This window comes from Diplotaxodon limnothrissa, linkage group LG5 (genome assembly GCF_057381915.1).
Source record: "Diplotaxodon limnothrissa isolate DT_005_m linkage group LG5, D_limnothrissa_male_GT1.1, whole genome shotgun sequence".
Taxonomy (NCBI): Eukaryota; Metazoa; Chordata; class Actinopteri; order Cichliformes; family Cichlidae; genus Diplotaxodon; species Diplotaxodon limnothrissa.
In genome coordinates this window covers 1,393,628-1,415,370 of record NC_140600.1, presented here as the reverse complement: position 1 = coordinate 1,415,370, position 21,743 = coordinate 1,393,628, and the positions used below count along the sequence as shown (strand labels likewise).

General features: G+C 43.1%; 1 protein-coding gene across 1 annotated transcript; it reads left to right on the top strand.

Annotated features, from left to right (window-relative positions):
• The first annotated feature begins 1,743 nt into the window (after positions 1 to 1,743).
• lamb3 (laminin subunit beta 3) lies at positions 1,744 to 19,451 on the top strand. Its single transcript, XM_085353665.1, has 22 exons — positions 1,744 to 1,768; positions 2,452 to 2,606; positions 6,252 to 6,366; positions 8,962 to 9,035; positions 9,159 to 9,350; positions 9,728 to 9,791; positions 9,892 to 10,085; positions 10,802 to 10,922; positions 11,528 to 11,716; positions 11,816 to 11,971; positions 12,206 to 12,399; positions 13,009 to 13,105; positions 14,187 to 14,547; positions 14,650 to 14,798; positions 14,907 to 15,118; positions 15,356 to 15,562; positions 15,670 to 15,814; positions 15,979 to 16,186; positions 16,480 to 16,621; positions 16,707 to 16,883; positions 18,242 to 18,401; positions 19,312 to 19,451. Exons 1-22 carry the CDS (start codon positions 1,744 to 1,746, stop codon positions 19,449 to 19,451), a joined length of 3,477 nt encoding a protein of 1,158 aa, XP_085209791.1.
• The last annotated feature ends 2,292 nt before the right edge of the window (positions 19,452 to 21,743 follow it).

The following is a 21,743-nucleotide window of genomic DNA, read 5'->3' as shown; positions in this document are numbered from 1 at the left end:
CGCCCTGCCGCCCTTACCTCACTCCTCCGCCCTTACCTTTTATAAGTATTTATAAAATAAGTTTTATAAATACTTATTTTCAATTAAAATATGAAATAAGTATTTATAAAACCTCTACTAACATCTAAATGCTTTTCTAAATACAAATAACATGTTATATATGAATCTATTATTTAAGAATAAAAATGTGTATATGCAGTTATAAATAACATATTAAGGAAGCACTTATCTTACTGGTGTTTAGGAGTGTGCCATTATTTTGACAGTTCTGAGCCTCTGGACACCTGTGGTGTCAGTGTTACCTGTTTAATGTAAATACGTTTTATTACAGTATTGTTAATCAAAGGTCGGCACACCGTCTTTTTACACTGAAGTGTACGGGAACTAAATGTGTTAGATGCCACCACAAGAACAGCTTAAACATCACAAAAGTGTTGTGCAGTTTACATCACAGTGTCGGTTACACTGCTTCTTGCCACATGTAGCTCGTTTTGGAAATTCCCTTATGGGTCTGGAGGGCAGTCCTCCGCTCCAGACTGACATTGTTGTCTGGATTGGAGGACTTGTTGAAACATCTTGCTGTAACTAAGGCTGGGATTGATGTCGATATAAAACCTTCTGGTTACCAACAAAAGAACCATAGCAACTGTCCAGGCATGACGACGCTTGTCAGAAGTGTGCGTTTGTGATTTCTCAGAAAACACACCCTGCAGTTAGCATTAGTCAGTGTGTCTGAGGCTATGAAGAAAAGCACACAGTGTATGTTCACCTGGCCTCAGGCTATTGTTTCTTTCTACACAGTGATGATTCAGAGGACAGCAGTTAACACACAGCCATGCAAACGCTGCTTAGGATGGTAACCCTACTGCACAAGCTGTCAGGCTACACAGAGGAGAACTGACCGAATGACTGCAAGCTGCCATGTCCATACCCTGTCCTGGTACTTTAGTCATCATCGCCCTTCACTCAAGCCTACATGTTTACACCCAGAAATGAGAACTAAACACAAAGTAGCAGAGGCAGCTGAATTAACTTGTAGATATTAAATTAAATGGCCTGCATTTGTATAGCGCTTTACTCAGTCCCTTAGGACTGACCCAAAGCGCTTCACACTACATCCACCCATTCACACACACATTCACACACTGGTGATGGCAGCTACATTGTAGCCACAGGCGCCCTGGGGCGCACTGACAGAGGCGAGGCTGCCGGACACTGGCGCCACCGGGCCCTCTGACCACCACCAGCAACTTAATTAAAAACCAAACTGTTGGAAAACTGAAATGCAGGTAATGGAGTCTGAACAATGATTGGTTTTAATGTTTCATCCTTTCAGCTCCAGTAGCTGCACAAACTTTACAAACAAAGAATGCATTTGCTACTTTTAGCTTTCACCTGAAGTCAGTTTTATTTATTACTTGATAATTAATAAATATGAATTATTATTATTAATAATAGTGTACAAATTAAATGAAAATGAGTAATGACTACTTTCATTGAGTGTGTGTCTGGCTCTGTGAGTGTGTGTGCTGATTCATGAGTGGAGGGAGTGGTGGTGCAGGGCGTGACTCTGACACACGCTGTGTCACACTATCCAGGTGAGAAATGGTTTTTAAGGCAGCAACACGAAGCAGTGCACACCTTTCCACAGCACAGCTGAACTCCCAGCACAGCAGCCTTCTGTATTTGTTTGCCGACAGCTGCTCCTATTTCTTCTGGACGTTTTAACAGGAGGAACACAACATGAGAATACTTTTACTACTGGCTGGTGAGATTTCCCATTTTCACTGCTGCTTTATTGCTATTATATTTATTGAGTTTGTGATGTTAGTTTGAGTTTTGCACGCCACATGTTAGCATTCCTAAACACCCTGAAATAGATAGCCTGCAGCTTTTTTATTTACTAGCTAAAGAGATGGAAGTAAGCTGCAGCAGTGAACGGTTCGATGGAGATGTTCACGCTGCTGCATGACAGTCTGTCTCTGAAATATGTGATGTTAGACATGTTGGTATCTGTCATGAAATCCTGTGAGAAGATACAAACACAGCCTATAACTACTGTGTAGAGCTGCAGTACATCTTTAAGAATAACCAGGTTAATGTGGAGATGCATTTATAATTTTACCTATTCTAAGTAAACCTTAATCAAACATCAATGTGCTTCATGTACGTGGTTTCATCTGACCAGCACACAGCTTTGGGTTGTTTCGTCCCTTAGAATTACCTTTGGCCTGAAAATAGACAGTACGACAGCTGCAGACCAACATCTCTGTTACTGCTTCAAAAGCAGCATGACACTCATTTAACAGTTTTATTGTAGGTTACTCTGTCTTTTAGATGTATTTTGAACAGCAGTTAATAATAAAGGAAGAAGTTTTTGAGAGCCTCAGAAAGCTTAGAGTTAGGTGTGTTGTATTCATACCTGTACACATTCTGCCCTCCTCCTGACAGCCTCAGCCATACTGTCACACGCCCAAAATGACTGCTCATGGGGGGCATGCTACCCACCCACAGATGACTTGCTCCATGGCAGGGCTCACCAACTTCAGGCTTCATCTACCTGTGGCCTCACTGGCTCAGAGGTCTTCTGTACCCCGTACCAACAGGTAAGAGCGTGCTTTCCTGTTTTATCTCTGTGAGCAAATGGAAAGTTTGGAAACTTATATCACCCTTTAACAAACAAGTGAGAACTTCCAGGCATATCTCTGCAGCTAAAGGGTTCTCCAGTTTAAGAGCGTTTCAGGTAAAATATCCAAAAATTCAGCTTTAGTTTTTGATTTAGAGAAAACAAAGATCGCACAGAAGAAGCAGCCGCTTCAATTCAACAATGTCATATGTGACATTATCGGATTGACAGAACAAAAGTGGAAACTCAAAGTGTCTCTGGCAGGGAACAGACATGTACACAAACTAAACCAGTTCAAACCAGAACTGCTGACTGATAGAAGAGGTCACAGACAGGAGGACAAATGAGATTCATGTGCAACCAGTGATGGGAGGGAAAGACAATAGCAACTGATCCAAAAACACAAAAACAGGAAGTAAAACCAAGTGAAAGACACAAAGTAAGAAAAAGAAAAGACAACACAGAGCGTGGGGATAAGGCAGCACAGGACACTGGCACTACAAACACAAAGATGAGAAAATATATACAAATAAACATAGAGACTTAGGATGTGTTGATGTTACTTTATCTTCATAGATCACAGTATGGGCAACGTTGGATTAGCCTCAGGGAGCTAATAACTGTCTTAGGCGTGGTCCTCTGTTCATCCATTTAAATGTATCCTTGTACTTCAGCGTTCACACAAAGACGCACACATGACGATGAAAGCCTTCGGCATCATCAGAGGAAACAAGTCCGATCTAGCCAGGAATGCCACTTTACTGCTGGAGGTGTCAAATGTTGTATCTAATGAAAAAGAGCTGCAGAAAAAGTGTCGAAGCTGAAGGTGCTCGAAGTAAGCAAAACTCTGTTCACTAAAAGAAGCAAATCCAGAATAAACATGCAAGTCCCCAAATTTAGCCCCGTAGACCAGGTGTAATCTAATGAAGGATGAGAAAAACTATGGTTTGTGAAAAGCCCGGCAGAGGGTGGACAGGAGTGTAAGTCAAGGTGGAAGAGTGAAGAGGTGAGCACAGTGTGGCATTCAAAGACAGCGTATGAGCCGAAGTCGCTTCCATAACCAGCCATCAAAGAGGGAACTCTTCATATCCAACTCAATAATTCAGGCTCCTCATATTTGTTGCCCCAAAATACAAGAGATTAGGTAACCCTGGGCCTCTGTAAGGCTCAGCGGCACAGGAGGCTTCTTGTTCCAAATAACATCCTAAATAAGAAAAAAAGCGAGAAGAAGCAACATCAGGATAATTTAAACACATATGAAAAGCATGGAAACACATGAAGAGGGAACTGAAAAGATTAGAACAGACCAATGTTCAAAGACATATTTATTTATACATATTTACAAGAGCCATCTTTGCCTCATAAACGTGCCCCCAGACAATTGTAAAGCTGCCAGCAGAGTCCCAGGCTGTTTTAATGTGAATTAAGGGAATATTTCTATGAATAGGGGCAGCAGCATCTTTAAATTTGCTGGATAAGGAGGAAAGACACTTCCCAACCCATCTTAGACATACTGTCTACTTCTCCAAGACAGTTTCCTGCAAATAAATGATATGTGCATGAAGTATTAACACTGACATTCCTGCTCCCATATGTCCATCTTAAGTTTGCCAGTGAACATCTAAATGATGCTGTAGTCAGATGAAACCAAACTCAAGATGTGCTAAGAAAAACCCACTATGTCCACAGTCAAGCATAGAGGTGGAAACATGTGTTGGGGCTGTTTTTATGCTAATGGTAGAGAACAATGTCACTGGAGATGAGGTCGTGGATGAGTTCTCCAGTGACAATGACCCAAAACATCTGACCAAGGACACTAACAAGTGGCTAAGGAAGAAGAACATTATAGTTATTGTAATAAGATAAGATAAGATAAGATAAGATAACCTTTATTAGTCCCACACGTGGGAAATTTGTTTTGTCACAGCAGGAAGTGGACAGTGCAAGAGTTATGAGGCAAAAATTAGAATACAATAAGAATAAATACAGTACACAACTGTACAGAATAGAATAAAATAAAATACTATATACAGTAGAATAAAATAAAATAAATATACAATAAGATAAAAATAGAATACAAATACAAATACTATATACAACTGAGTAAAAATACAACGATGACAGAAAGGATTATTGCACTTAGTATTATTGCATATGTGTGGATGTGTGTGCTTGATCAGTTAAAGTCTTTATTATGGAGTCTGACAGCAGTGGGGAGGAAAGACCTGCGAAATCTCTCCGTCCCACACCGTGGGTGCCGCAGTCTCCCACTGAAGGAGCTGCTCAGTGCTGTCACAGTCTGCTGCATGGGGTGGGAGATGTTGTCCATCAGGGATGACAGCTTAGCCGCCGTTCTCCTGTCACTCACCACCTCCACTGGGTCCAGAGGGCATCCTAGAACAGAGCTGGCCCTTCGGATCACCCTGTTCAGTCTCTTCCTGTCCCCAGCAGAGATGCTGCCGCCCCAGCAGACCACACCATAAAAGATAGCAGAAGCCACAACTGAGTCATAGAAGGTCTTCAGGAGTGGGCCCTCCACTCCAAACGACCTGAGTCTCCGCAGCAGGTACAGCCTGCTCTGCCCTTTCCTGTAGAGGGCGTCTGAGTTATGAGTCCAGTCCAGTCTATTGTTCAGATGAACACCAAGGTACCTGTAGCTGTCCACAGCCTCAATGTCCATACCTTGGATGTTCAGTGGTTGCAGTGGAGAATGCTTGTGCCTGCGGAAGTCTACCACCAGTTCCTTGGTTTTACTGGCGTTGATCTGGAGGTAGTTCATAATATAAGGACCCAGTACACTCAGCGTTGCAGATTAGTGAATGTTTATTAGCACGGTGCTCTCCAGCCTTCTCCTGACTGCTTGCACTGCACGCTGTTCGCTCTCCTCCCTCTGTCCTCCCAGCGTGCTGCTTAAATCGAGAAGGCAGCATTAGAGTGCTGACTGCCAGCTGTGTCAGCCAGTCTCCCCTGGCACCGCCCCCTGATCCCACGGTCCCATAGCCAATCTCCAGACCTCGCGTCTATATAAAATCTTTAGAGGGAGTTGAACCTTCATTTGCCAAGCAGCAGCCAAGCGGCCTCTAAAGAAAAGATTCAGAGAGTTTCTGTAAAGGGACACCATCCCTCCTGTGTTAATAAATACTGACTGCTGAAATCAGTGGTGCGAGCTGTCAGTGAGAAAATGTTCAGCTATAAACAGTACATTCACAGTTTTTCATAAACTGCACATGTCAGCACTGTAAAAAATCCCAATACTCAATATTAAATAACATGTACAGTTTGCAAACCAATGCAACTGGATTTTGTTTGTTTTTTACAAAGTCCAGCATTCTTTGGATATATGGCTGGTTCTACAGATGACTGAGGATTTACTTCAATATAGTGAATAAACTGTGTTTACCAAGCTTTTACTCGGGCAAAGGTTCAGTGCTAGAACTATTAGAAATTCACTGGTACCTGCTCAGTGACCCAGCTCATGTGGCACAGCAGAGAATTCAGAGGCCAGTCCCTGGTCTCGAGTTCAGGGTCAGCTCAGTGGCACACTGTCCTTACATCACACATTACACTGAATCTCTTGTGGGAAAACAAAAGGTTTATTTATGTCTTTGTGTTTTTATTCTTTCAGAGGAAGATGAAATGTTGTCCGTGTGACTCCAGGAACCCAAACAGTCAGCTGGCCCACAGTGTCCAGGATGTTGTGTCCACCTCAGGGCCAGACAGATGGTGGCAGTCTAAGAAAGGTGGGGGGTGAAAGCAAGCAATCATAAAGAAGGACTCATGCATAATACAACTAATACACTATACTGACAAAAGTACTAATCTGCCTTCACATGCGTGTGAACTTGAGTGTTGGCCCATTCTTAATAAATAGGCCAGTGAAGATCCTCTGCACCAACCTAGCTCGCTCGTGTCTTTATGAGCAGTCATGATGGCAAAGGAACCGGCCATCCCCGAAGTGTTCCCTCAAAGTTGGGAGCATTGCCAGACGCAGAAGCGTGATTTGTCACTCCAGAGAACACTTCCACTGGTGGCGTGCTTGACACCACTGCATCCGACACTTTCTATGGTGCTCAGTGATGTCAGGCTTGGATGCAACTGCTCAGCCATGGAAACCACTCCACTCTCTATGCTCTCTTGAGCTAATGTGAAGGCTACGTGAAGTTTGGGGGTCTGTAGCAATTGACTCTGCAGCAATTTGGCAACCTCTGTGCACTATACTCCTCATGATTCACTCACCCCACTCTGTGATTTTACGTGGTCTACACTGAGTGGTAATATAAGAGAAACTTTGACACAAACTCAACCACAAACAGTTGAGTGTGGAAAGGAAATTTCAGGTGTGGACTTGTTCTACAAGTAGCATACATCCCGGTATCATGCTGGAATTCACTGAGCTCCTGAACGCAACCCATTAATTCACAAATGTTTGTAGAGTGATCTCCATTACTAAGGGCTTGATTGCATCTTGATTGCCACTTCCATGACCAACGTGCACCTTGTGGCCGTCGAAGTGATTGAAACACTTGAACATCAGGTGGCTGTAGTTGGCTGTTGCTCAGGAGATACTCTACTAACTGCTCATCTACTAATCGGAGGGTTGGTGGTTCCATCCCTGGCTGCTCCAGTCTGCGTGCCAAATAAACTTGGGCAAGATACCAAGTACACCAAGCTGCTCCTTAATGCATCTATAGACAGAAGCCGTTCAGAAAAGGGTTACTCCTGGTAGGCTTTAATCAGGCTCCACCAGAGCACTTTGCTCTCAGACTGCAGACTTACTCGTGGTTACCAGGTTATTTATGAATCGAATGGGAGACAGACCCCACAGCTTTCAGGCCTGTATTCTTTGGAAGCAGTGACCAGTTCACTTACTGTGTGTTTTTAGACCGCTTTGCAGTTAATCATTAGATAACAGTGTGTTCTTCTACAGTGTGTTTTTTGTCCTACCTCCTTCTGTTTAACCTCAGTGGGTCATGGCTGGTTGTTAACTCCTTTTTAACAGTTTCTTTCTGTTAAAACACTGTTACCATGTGTTTGCTCATAGGGGGTCATCTTGGTGCTATAGAGTTAAAGTGCATTATATTTGAATTGAAAACTATGTCCCCTATGAAGCCTATTGCAGTTGCTATTGACTGGCAGGGCCCATGATCCCTATACAGGACCCAAAACACTTCGGGGCATTCCAGTTCATACCCTGTCAAGTGCCCACCCGTCTCCACCTCTCCCCCTGGATATCCAATCACATAAGAGCCACCAATATTTAGCCACACCCTATCATCCAGTAATATAGTGTACGCTGTTAAGTGCAGGAGGATTGCCAGGATTTATACATGGGGGAAACCAAACAACCTCTGGCGAAGAGGATGGCAGAACACAGCAGAGCCACCTCGTCAGGCCAGGACTCTGCAGTCTATTTACACCTACAGGCCAGTGGACTCTTTCAAGGATGAGGATGTAACATCCTGGACAGGGAGGAACGCTGGTTTGAGGGCGGAGTCAAGGAGGCCATTTGCGTGAAAAGGGAAAGACCATCTCTGAATGGAGGAGTGGCCTAACGGTACATCTGTCACCATCTTACATGCTGTGATTGCAGCCATTCCCCAACTCTCTGTGAATGGGACTCATGGTTATTGGACTGGTTATTATATGGCGTTTCTCTACTTCATCTAAACACTCAAAGCGCTTTACACAACTTGCCTCATTCACGTTGTTTTTTATGCTCTTTCTGGGTAAGTATCTGTCTAACATTTACATGCTCTGATGGATGCATCGGAGGGTTAAAATCTTGCCCAAGGATATTTGGCATGCAGACTGGAGCAGACTGGGATCGAACCCAAACTTCCAATTGAGTAGGTGGCTTGCTCTACCTCCTGAGCTAAGGGCTGTATGAATGGTACGGCATGTTAATGATAATGAAACTGATCTCACAGCCCATTGTCACTCACTGGTGCTAGTTTCTGTCATTATGCAAATGTACTGTTTATAAGGGTGGGAAACCTGCAGTCAGCTCAGACTGAAGAAGTCACCTGGATGAGTTACAAAACGTTACTCGACCTGAAAACGCTACGTCCAGATGAACAGAATCAACTTTTTTGGAACTCCCTTACCTGGATGATTGAGCATAAAAGGACAAAAAGAGGTGAAAGAAGGTGGGCAGGAAGATGATTGGACGAGAGTAATGATGACAGTATTGGGACTGACAGTGTGGGAAAGCGGTAGTGATGTAAAGAACAGGAAAGCAAACAAAACTCAGGAAAGCAGGGAGACGACTGATTACAGATCTTTGTTATTGAGCTTACACATACGCTACATTACTGCTCTGCTCTCTGTTCCTGCAGAGACGAGTCCAGTTACCCTTCAGCTCAACCTTAACAACCTGTTCCAGCTTGACAATCTGGTGCTCAACTTCAAGGTATGACACAGTCTGTCCTTTCTAGCTTAATGAATGTTCTATGCATCCATGTGATTTGACTCAGAGACTTTTTGTAGAGTGTATGCTACTTTGCTTTATTTTGCTGGGGTTTTTTCTCTGCAGGGTCCTCGTCCCAGTGCCTTGGTCATAGAGAGGACACTGGACAACGGCAAAACATGGCAGCCCGCCCTCTACATGGCAACAAACTGTCAAAAAGCATTTCCCAGCGTACCCACAAGAGTTCCTCTTGCCATGGACCAGACATACTGCTACACACTGCCCCCTACAGACTCAAATCCATATAAAGATCACACAGTAAGGGAGAAATTGCTGTTGCTCCGGAATAATTATTTCACCTTCATGTTTGCCAAATGATGATGTTTCCTCTTCGTTTCTTTTTTATACATTTACATATAAGTACATCCTTAAATACATCATTTTGTCCTGAACAGAAAAAATTCTGTTTCTTATTTTTATTTTTATTCCTTTATATTTAAAATGCATAGGTCTTATTTTTATATTTGATTCATCCTGTATAAATAGACAAATACATAGCATCCCAGACTGTTTGAATCTTTCTGAGTGGGAATGGCATCAACAAAAGGTTTCTAATAAATGTAATGCAGTATTGCAACAATGTAAGATGTTCTATCTGTGTACAGAATTAATATATATGCATTTCACTTCCCCAGATTCAGTACAGTCCTTTAGCTCAATACGCTTACGTCACCGCTCCCAAAAGCCAAAAGATTGAAGGTAAGTTTTCTAACATCCTTAACAGTTCCATGGATCAACACTGGCCTTTGCATCCAGTTTAAGTGTGTAGTTCAGTGACTCATAACTATTTTATCTACAGATGTGTCTGGGTTAACAGGGCTGAGGGTGAGATTCACAGAGCTGGGTGATGTGCCTCATCTGCCAGGCAGGAGTCTCAGTAGGTTTTACGCCCTGAAAGAGATGAAGGTGATGGGCAGCTGTATGTGCCATGGACATGCTAACCGATGTCTGCCACAAGGATACAGCAGTAACCTTCTGCCCAGTACTATACAGGTCTGTATGCAGGGCATTTTACCCTTTCATGGTCCCAGGCAGTCATTCGAAAGGTTTACAGTAAGCAAATAAAGTCAGATCACTTTATTTGTTGATCTAATACAGAAGTCCTACTGTAAGCTCCTAATGGTTACTCTGTGTTATGTCAGGATGCCATTGTGGTGTATGATAGAAGCAGGTTCTTTTGCACAGTGAGGACTATATCATCAGCAACACAGCTACAAAACACACATCAGCCAAAATGATTATAGTGGAAAGCCTCTAAAACTATTTCAATATTACAGAGACGTTTTTCTTTAACTGGATGTGCGTCCCTAATTATTCCCTGTGTCACTGGAAATTCACCCATGCATCCACTTCCTCGACCAGCTATCCAGCTCAGGGACAACCTGACATCCATCACCACGTCTGCAGGGAAAATAAAAAATGTTTCGATGACGCCACACTTTTGGAGACCTTATTTCCTTCTTGTGGTTTTCCTTGGTGTGGTTTTTCATGTGTTATGTGGAGATTGTTTCCCCGTGGACACACTGACGGATGTGAGGATTCCTGATTGTACTTTGTCTTGTGGTGATGTGTGCATGTAGTGATCATTTAAGTATTCGGGTGTGCTTGTGAAAATAGACTTTTATCGCCGATTATCCGCCATCAGCTTATTCCTAGCGTGACGACATGGTGTTGGTCCAGTTTGTTGATCTGCTCATTGATCTTGGCAGGTGAACGCACAGTGTGACTGCCAGCATAACACAGCAGGTGTGAACTGTGAGCGCTGTGCTGATCTCTACAATGATTTGCCCTGGAGACCTGCAGAGGAAGGCAACACTCATGCCTGCAAACGTAGGACCTGCTACAGACTCTTTAATCTAAAGTGTGTGTGTGCGTGTGTGTGTGCGTGTGTGTGTGTGTGTGTGTGTGTGTGTGTGTGTGCGTGCGTGTGCGTGCGTGCGTGTGTGTGTGTGTGTGTGTGTGTGTGTGTGTGTGTGGGTGGGTGGGTGTGCGTGTGTGTGTGTGTGTGCGTGCGTGTGCGTGTGCGTGCGTGTGCGTGCGTGTGTGTGTGTGTGTGTGTGTGTGTGTGTGTGTGTGTGTGTGTGTGCGTGCGTGTGCGTGCGCGTGCATGTGTGTGTGTGTGTGTGTGTTTACATTTTGTGTGACATAAATTATTTCAAAGGATCAAAATACCCAAGTTCCCATCAGGGGAGCAGAGGTCTAAACAGAGAAACCCAGAGCTCTTTCTCCCTGGCTGCATCCTCCCGCTCGATGGAACCTCTCTTGTAATCTCTAGCTGTAATCATTTGTGAGATGTATTTAAAGGTAAATAATAAGAATAGGTGCATACTGGCTCACCACAGACCAAAGCCCAGCTTATGAAAAGTATAGATAAAGTTATTAATCCCTAAATTTCTTCATTTTAATTATCTGGGTATGTTTTGTCTTGTCCTCAGGTTGTGAGTGTAACAACCACGCACAGCGCTGCCGGTTTGACTGGGCGCTGTATGAGGCCAGTGGACAGAGGAGTGGAGGCGTGTGTGAAAATTGTATGCACCACACCACAGGGCCAAAGTGTGACCAGTGCGCTCCAGGATACCAGCCAAACCCCCGCAGTCGAATAGATCGTCCTGATGCCTGCATACGTAAGTGAAATCCCTCCTAACATTTCTGTGTACCACGTTTCTGACTGCAGGTCACACTGAACGTTTGTGGATAAACCGTGTTGATGTCTTTGGCGCCAGGCTGTATCTGCAGTGCCGAGGGGACAGTGAACGGCGGCCGGTGTGATGACAGCACAGGATCCTGTCAATGCAAAGTGAATGTAGAGGGTCCCCGCTGTGACCGCTGCAAGCCAGGATACTACGGTCTGAGCTCCTCCCACCCTCTGGGCTGCACTAGTGAGTCACCTAACACCTACACATTGAAGCTTAGCTTGGTACTGCACCTCAGTAAACATGGAACTCTTTTCTCTTATTGTTATACTTTTACTGAAACTAATTAAAAGCCTGTAAACTTTCACTGATGTTCATATAGTACTTTATATCAATACTGTAATGCAGATGTTAATATTAGTATCATTTCATTTAATGTTTGAAGCATGCAGATCTCCATCAGACTCTGCTCTTTTCTAGAGTGTTCCTGTTCTCCACACGGCTCCCTTTCAGACGTCTGTGATCCGTCGACTGGCCAGTGTCTCTGTCGTCCCCACTTCCACGGCATTACCTGCAACGTGTGTGTGAAAGGCTACTGGAAGCTAAACATGTCAGAAACCTGCAAACCCTGCGGCTGTGATGCCACCAAGTCAACCACTGATTCCTGTGATCAGGTAGGACGCAAAGGCCTTCGGTGAGATCCATCAGCTGCTGTAATGCTGTAGCCTAAGACATAAAATGTGTGTCTCCAGCTCTTTCCATCCAGACCAGTCAAAAGTGTTTGTTTTTAAAGCATTTACAATATAGTTATTAATTGAATTAAAGATTCATTAAATGGTAAGTGGCCTGTATTTGTACAGCGCTTTACTCAGTCCGTAAGGACCCCAAAGCGCTTTACACTACATCCAGTCATCCACCCATTCACACACTGGTGATGGCAGCTACATGTAGCCACAGCTGGGGCGCACTGACGGAGGCGAAAGGTAAATCTATTAATGACCCTGAAATGTCGTCTACAACTGTTTGTTTATGTAGCTAAAAACCGAATTTTCCCAGTCCTGGATGACCGAGAGCCCACAAAGACTAACAATATTATGTTTATCTTCACTCCTGAAAATTACAGTTGAAAAGTTGTTTACACCTGGTGTGACTTAGAAAGTACTGGTGTTGGTATGAGATGTGATTGTAGCGAGGATGCAAATATTCTGTCTTTGTATCATCATCACAGATTATATCGATTTGTCTTCTCTGGAAAATAATGAAATGATCTTGTTCTTGTTCAGCTGACTGGGCAGTGTCAGTGCAGATCAGGCTTTGGAGGCCGAACGTGTACAGAATGCCCTGATAACACATATGGAGACCCTCTGAAAGGCTGCCAGCGTAAGTCCACCACTCGTTCGGGAGTTTTCTTTCAGTTCAGTATCATTGATATAGTGCCAGATCACAACGAGGGTAATGGTAAAAGATTGTAAACTCTGCTGCTTCCCAGCATGGATTAGAGATCATTTATGATTCGCTGCTGGATTTCAAAGTGTGTTCACTTACAAAGATGTGCACAGCCCGTCATTTTTATGGTAGTTGTTGACTTTCAATGATTTCTTTGAACTGTTCTTTTTCCAAGATGAAATGATTGCACATCTTTAATAGCTTTAAAAAATAAGTTCATTCTCAGATCCATGTATGGTCAAAATGATACAAACAGGCTGATAGACTCGTATCTTTTAATATGTGGTGCTGACCGTGTTTTAACTTGACAAGGCAGGACTTTGCTTAGTGATCATGAACTGACCAAGAACAAGAGGAAAGTGTCAGGACTTCATTGAAGACATAATAAGGAGAGTTATAGATCTGCACAACTTAGGGAGGTCTGCTGGACTTATTTCGAAACGACTGCCAACGAAACCACCAAGCCTCAAGCCTGCTGCGAACTGGAAGCTGCTGGTACATCACTGTCCACAGCAAAGCCACTGAAGCTCTCACCGAAGATGGACTCAAGTTTAACTGGCATTCGTAGCTGCCCACATGAGTCCGGCCAAATGCCTTCTGGAGATACGTTTTTTTGGTCAAATGAGACAAAGATTGAGCTTGTGACTGGTGACAATGACATATGTTTGGAGGGGTGAGACGCTCAAACCAAAGAACACTGAACCAACTGTAATCATACTCTGGGGCTACTTCACTGCCAGTGGCATTGTTAGATTGTACAAAGTAGATAAAAGTCTAAAAGTTATTCAAATTCACCTCAAATCAATAGAATGGTTGAATCTTGGACACGACTTGGTGTTACAGCAGGACAATGAAACACAATCAATCCACCCGAGAAAAAAGTTCAAAGAAATCATTAAAAGCCCAAATTTAAAAAGAATGTGATGTAAGCCCTCTGAGCATGGCTGAATGTCTGCAACCTTTCCATTTTGAAAAACGCTTCGTAACTGATCTGTATGACCATCCTCTGTCTTAGCCTGTGACTGTGATGCCAATGGAACCCTCCCAGGAGTTTGTGACAAGCAGTCGGGAGTCTGTTTGTGCCGACCGGGCGTCTCTGGAGCTCGCTGCGACTCCTGCAGTCGTGACCGCTGCGACTCCTTCCCTGACTGCGAGATGTGTCCCTCCTGCTTCTTCAGCCTAAACGCTCAGCGAAAGAATGTCAGCTTGGTCCTGTTGGAACTTGCTTCCAGATTATCGTCTCAGTCTGGAGGCGGCGCTGACTTTGGGCCCCGCATCAGTTACCTGGAGGCCACTTTGAAAGTCATCCAGAACTTCATGTCCTTCTCACCCATCACTGATACACGTGATGCTCTTTCTAAGCTGAAGGAGCTCAGGTGGGAAACTGCTGACGAACTTAATTCTAGGTTTCACAAATACGAATCACCCTTAAATTCAATCACCTTACACTGTTTTTTCATTGATAATATCATCTCCAGGTACCAGGTTGATAATGACCTTTCACCCCTGACAAAAACTCCTGGTCTGGACTCTGAGCTGGACAAACTGCAGGACCTGCTGGAAAACTTCATGCTGGTGTACAATGCCAAGAAAGATGCCACAAAGAACCCTATCAGTCCCAACACAGGTCAGAAAAGACTAAGCATTCGCTGCAATTCTACAGATGTGACTGATGACTATTTTTGTATCACAACAGCATGAAATCCACTCATGTAGACTTTTCCTGTCTTTGCAGGGGCATTTAACACCATCAGCTACGCCTACGATAACTCGACAGACGCCACCAAAAAAGTTGAGGCCGGGAAAAATACCATAAAGGAATCAACTGGTGTCCGAGAAAAAACTGAGGACATTCAGAGCAAAGTTCAGCCGGCCAACACCAGAGATCTGGATAAACTGAACAACAGCATGGCCTCCCAACCCAACCTCACTCCTGTTGCCAAACAAGTAACTAGTAAACTTCTTGATCTACTGTTTAGCTGACTTGCAGCATATGAGTAAAACTGAAAGATCATTATCTTAAATAAGCATCCATATGCATATGTGTCATATTTCTCAGTGTGAGCATAATCCAGGCCATTAATCATAATCTTTCTTGTTTGTCCTGAGATGGAGTGAAAGTTCATTTTCTGTCATTCACACTAGTAACCGTCATTGCCCTCCACCTCTAACTCTGTTTTTCAGGTGTGTGGCAGTGTTCACTCCGAGTCCTGCACACCTCTCCAGTGTGAAATTGAAGATTTGTGCACACCAGGGGGAGACGCACCCTGTGAAAAGGGGGGAAAGTGTGTGGGCGCTCTGCCTCTGAGCAAGAAGGCAGACGCTGATGCCAATGATGTGAGGGAAGGACTCAACAAACTCTCTGGGAGGATCACCGATGCTGCAGAGAAGGTAGACACTTATAGCTACATACAAATAATGAGTTTTGTTATTCACACAAGTCATTCTTAATCCGTTTACACATCTCAAGTAGTTACTCAATGTCAATGTGTGCACAGCTGCAGAAAACACAGGAGATAACCAATCAGGTGAGGCAGTCTACAGAGAAGCTGTCCAGTAAGCTGCAGCAGGCCAGAGATAAACTCGAAGACGACCTAAATGAGACACGCAGCGTTGTGAAAGAGCTCAAAGACTTCCTGTCAGGTACGACTGTTTTAGGATTGTAGCATGAGTGGAACCACTTTGAGATGGAGGGTGAAACTTCTTTGGGTGTAACTGATGCTGAGATCAGTCACCCTTTAAACACCACCACAGTGTAAACTCCAGCTCCAGTACTAAACTCTAGCTTTTCCTATTTTGGTGACCAGACCCATCCGCTAACCTGACCCATGTCCAGGAGGTGAGCGACTGGATCCTGAATGCCAAGCTGCCCCCCAGATTGGCAGGGCTTAAAGGGAAGCTGCAGGAGCTGAAGGATCTGACAGCCAACCTACCAGACAGCACAGCGGTGCTGAAGGAAGCTGAGCCACAGTTAGATGCAGCCAAGAAACTGCTACAGGATGCACAGGATGCCAGGTTGATGCTCGCACTTCACTGTCAAACTGTTGAATAAGATGCTCCGTTTTTTAAAGAATTATCATCTTTGCTCCCACCGTTTGTACAGACCAAGCTGGAGACCGAACACATGCTTGTACAGCCACGTGAATGTCCCTAATGCAGAACTAACAAAGTCTATGTCTTCATGAACATGAGCATTAGTGCCTTACATTTAATCAGGGATTCGTTTTTCCAGACTGGTTTAATCCAGTCCTTATTTTTTGTCGTTTTTACCCATCAGTCCTTCAAACTAATGGTTTCTGTGCTTGCAGGGACACAGCACTGGGAGTGAAGGCTGATGTTGATGGGCTGCTGGCAGGCTTCACCTCAGTGAGCCCTTCCCTTGCTGAGCTGGAACACAAATTGCAAGACAAAATGAATGTCCTAGAGACCTTGAATAACAACCTTACTAAGGTAGAAAGCGTAGATGAAACAATGGTCTATTTATTACAATAAAAACTGCTTATAGGCTGAGTTTGGATGGGTTTTCTTCATACAGGCCAAAGACCAGCTGGTGCCAGTAGAGAAGGCTCTGGACGATGTAGCAACACTGATAAAGCCAATGAAACCCCAGCTGGAAAAGCTGAGAGACCTGCTGGAGGATGGAGGTCAGCAGGCTGAAGATGCACGGGAAAATGCAGAAAAAGCTGATAAAGAAGCAGCTGCTGGAAATCAGGTAAAAGATCTGCTGTAGCTGCTTTAGACTGACAGACGAGCACTGACTTTAATAAGGAAGAGAGAAGAAGAACCCAGTGTAAGCTTCTATTTGCATTTATCAGTCATCTGTAAACGTGAATATAAATGAATGTAATGAGTGTGCGCACACTTGAAAGCTCATAGTGTGTTTTTGCAGTGCAGACTGGTTCTGGGCTTTGTGGGTCGTTGTTCTTCATGCTGCTGAATAAAGTCGTGGATATCTTCGGTAACAGATTGTCGCTAACATTTAATGAAAATGCTTTCTTCTCAGTATTTGTTTATATTTTTAAAGTTACAAATTTAAATAAAAGTGAAGAATTCACATTTCAGGTAGGCCAGATTAAACTGTAGCTAGGTTTATTTAGCTCCTATTTACACTACACTGCCAAAGTATTTCCTCACCCATCCAGGTCATTGAATTCAGGTCTTCCAATTACTTCTACTTCTGTGTATATAATGAAGCATCACATATGCAGACTGCTTCTACCAACATTTCTGAAGGCATGGGTCGCTTTAAGAGGCTGAGTGAATTCCAGCGTGTTACTGGGATACGATGTCACCTGTGCAACCAGTCCAGATGTGAAATTTCCTCACTGCTAAATATTCCAAATGTTAGTGGTATTTAAAAAACGGAAGCGACTGACAGGAACTCAAGCATGAAGTGGTAGGCCCTGTAGAATCACAGAGTGAGCAGCAGAGGCTGAAGCACATAGGACTCCAAGCTTCATGTGACCGTGAGATTAGCTCATGAACAGTCCACAGGGAGTTTCACAGACTGGGTTTCTATGGCTGAGCAGCTGCAGCCTAGACTGACATCACCCAGCACAATGCAAAGCGTTGGATGCAGTGGTGTCAAGCGCGAGGCTACAAAGGCTCTAAAGCAGGGTTTGGTGACTGCCAGAGGAGTTCTGTGCCAAGTGTAAAGTTTGGGGGAATTATTGTGTAGCATTATCTTTCAGGAGTTGTGTTCTCCCCTTAATTCTAGTGGAAGGACTTCTTCCTGCTTCAGCGTGCCGATGCATTTCGGACTATTTTGTGAGAACACTTGGGAGATGGTCTGTGCACCAGAGCTCAAAGCAAGGTCCATGAACACAAGCATGAGTGAGTTTGGTGCAGAAAGAGGAAAACTCACACTATGAGTTTTCTTGTGCAACCTCAGTGTTTGACCTCACTAATGTGCTTCTGGAAGAATGGTCAACATTCCCATAAACACTCCTGAACCTTGTGGAAAGTCTTCCTATAAGACTTGAAGCAAAGGTTTGGCAACATCATATTAAACGCTGTGGATTAAGACTAAGAAGGCCACAACTGAGTGCCATATTATGTGTGTACTTGTAGAACCTGTTGACTCTGGAGAAGCACCTTGACCATCTGAAAGAGAAAGTTGTTCCCGGGACAGATGGTGAGACGGAGCCAGCGGGGGATCGACTGAACAAACTGCAGCAGGATGCAGGAGCTCTGGCTAACATAACCCAAAACATGCTGCAGGCTCTAGACGGTAATTTAACCAACATTTCCACTAAAAGAAAAAAATTCACTCAATGCATCCTCAGTTCATTGGGGAAAGTAGGACATTTAGTCATAAAGCATAAAGTGTTGATTGTGAGGTTAGTAATAATAATAATAATAAACTTTATTTATAAAGCACACTTAAAAACCAAGGGTATGCCAAGGTGCTTAACAAGTAAAATAGAGTATAGGAGGAGGATAATAGAAATAGGACCAAAGCAAGTACTAAATATGCAAACAGATAACTGTCACTAATACATAGGAAAGCAACAGGTACAGAGCAAACAAGAATTTAAATGAGCATAGAAGTGCATGATATAAAATCATAAAAGAAATATTAACTAGAGGGAAAGGCAAGATTGAATAAGTGGGTTTTTAATCGTGATTTGAACAGTGCAATGGAGTCAGATGCGCGGAGGTCGAGAGGAAGGTTATTCCACAGTACCGGGGCAGCCAGAGCAAACGCACGGTCACCCCGGGACTTCAGTCGAGATCTGGGTTGGGTCAGAAGTAGTTGAGTGGCAGATCTGAGTGTTCTAGCAGGAGTATGTGGTTTGAGAAGTTCACTAAGATAACTTGGCGCTAATTTATTAATAGTTTTGAAAGTAAGGAGTAATATTTTAAATTGAATACGGTACTTTATGGGCAGCCAATGCAGGCTAGCTAGTAAGAAAGTTTTCATATCAACAGTTCAGTTGAATTTTTACAGGTAACTTTGTTGTTGCGTGCTGCTACCATGAGCTAACCCCCGCTGACTTGGTGGTCTAATATTATGCTTCTGTGGACATTCTGTGTGGCGCTCTGTAATGACTAAATATATCAGAAATCCAGTTGTACGGTCCTGACACAGACAGTGTGTGCCACTCCCTGTAATGCTCCTGGTGTTTGTTTTCTTCTAGGAAAAGCCGACTCCATCCAAAGACTGCAGGACGAGATAGTTCAGAAATCAACAAATCTTGAACAGCTCGATGTCGAGCTTAAAAGACTTCTGACACAACTCCGTAAAAAAGCTGACGATCTCAGTACCTGCCAGGGCTGAGCTCACATGTAGCAGTGCAGTTAGTATGTAACTGTAATATAACACTGTCTGAGGAATTACAACCATTTTATACATACTCTCTATTTTAAAGACTCAAAAGTAATTGGACAGTTGACTGACAGGCAGTTTCATTGCTGCACGCGACATGTTGCTCATTAAAAAGCTGAAAGATTTGATCCCAAATGATAAATTTATATTTAGTGGCTGTTCACAAGAACTAGGAGCTCCGAGATAAGTAAGTAGAGGCTGTCATTAAAAATCAAAATAAATCAGACAGACAGATTAGAAACAATAAAACTCAAATTTAAAATTTTGTGAGTTTACGTTTTAGACAATGTAATTCCTGCACAGGTGAATAACAGCATGACAGACTTTGATTATCTGAAATACCCTGTGGTGGTGTACAGACGCAGTATTCATAGGTATAAGTATGAATATGCAGTATAACAACTCTCACTGTACCTTCTACTGCTCGTCGTGCTTGGAGACCAAAGTTACTTCAGCATGTACAGGTTACTCAGACCTGCGCTGTACCAGCTGCCTTTGAATGAGAAACATACGACAAGCTTTAATGGAAATGAATTTCAGCTTCATGAACACCAAAGCTGATGTTTTTGGTCCTATTTGAATGAAACCTTACCTGTATTTGTGCCAGTCACATCTCTCATGGTCTCTAGACTCATATTGCTGCCTGTATATTTATCACTAATCTGCAATCTGTTTCAACGTTTCATGTTCACAGCAACACTGCATTTTTCCAAAGTGGATAAAGGCTGAATGTTCCCTTCTTTACCGATTTGAATCTGTTGTTCATGCATAACAGACAGGAACACAACCGGTTTAGTGAGAAAATGGTTGTTTGCTTGTTTTAAATGGCTGTATTTAATTGTTTCTATAATTTAAAAAACTGCATTTCACTACATTTGTGGAATAAAATCTATTCTTTATATCAACTTGTGTCATTTTATGAGTTCAGTTTTTTTTAACAAGAGCAGTTGGGAAACATCAGGATAACGTGTACGACATGTACGTGTAACATTGTAGTGACAGATAAAGGCTCATCATCATCAGTACTGCAGTATCAGTGAATTCAACTCAAAATGTAATTTAAGCTCATTAAAAAATGCCATCCAGCGTAACTGACAGTAGACAAAATCATTAATGCAAGTTTAAGACAATAACCTGGACACGTTTCGAATCAAATTGATAATAACAGAGCGATGCTGGACACAAGCAGCTGTGTTAGTGTGACGCCCTGTGTTGTGATATTTTGATACCATGGTAGCATTTACAGGATATTGTTTTATACAGGAAAACTGTTACTCAATAAGGCCCATCTAATAGTTGTTTTTCTCTTTCTCTGTGACCCAAGAATTAATGTGTAAGACTCACAGGCTGGTACCCCAAGGTCGAAAATACCACAGAGACGAGACCACTTCCTTACTCCCATCCTCCCTTCCTTATCTCTTAGAAAAAGGCTCGTTAAAGGCCAGGTGGTTTGTTTCAGAATTCACTAATGAAAGAACTCTGTATTCTATGTCTAGGAGTGTATTTTGCTGGGATGATCATAAATTATAGCTGAACTGATAAACTACACAAGGGATACTTTGCTCAGAAGGCAGGAAGACGTTTCCTTATTTGGTCTGTACCGGTTTGAACTGAGAACTTGCTGACACACGAACCTTTTTTTCCTCTATATAAGCTGTTATGTACTAAATAAACCTTTGAGTCGATTGGGAAGGCAACCTAAAGCAGTCTCTGTTTTCTTGTTCTCCCAAGCTGCTCCCGAGCTCGTACTAACACGCTGAATGGCATACCTGAGTGTTACTTTAAATAATTAGGAATCTTATAAGGAAAGGACAAAACTCTGCTTATCGCTCGTGCCTTGGAGGGAAAACCGGGATGGACATTTTTTCCTTCAATTTGGTGTCAGAAGTGGGATTCGCTGACAGAAGGTAAATATGCGTCTTTCATATTTATATAAAGACCGTATTATACCTCTCTCAGTGATCGATCCATAAAAAAACGGGATATGCTGACGAAGTTTCACTTAGTGATCCAGAGAGATACACTGACGACTTCCTCAGTCCCCGAATAAAGTAAATTAACCCTTGTGTGGTGTTGGTGGACACAGGAAGTTGCCTGTTGTCTTGAAACGTACGTTAAAAAGTGAGAAGTTGCTCACTCAGAAAAAGTGACACAGGAAGTTGCCTGTTGTCTTGAAACGTACGTTAAAAAGTGAGAAGTTGCTCACTCAGAGAAAGCTAGCAAATAATTAAATTTAATTTTGTT

Excerpts from the sequence above, each read along its gene's own strand:
- lamb3 (XM_085353665.1), top strand. The coding sequence starts at position 1,744 with ATGAGAATACTTTTACTACTGGCTG. Across the intron at positions 2,607-6,251 it reads TCTGTACCCCGTACCAACAG|AGGAAGATGAAATGTTGTCC; the intron begins GTAAGAGCGTGC and ends TTATTCTTTCAG. Across the intron at positions 14,548-14,649 it reads TCTAAGCTGAAGGAGCTCAG|GTACCAGGTTGATAATGACC; the intron begins GTGGGAAACTGC and ends TATCATCTCCAG.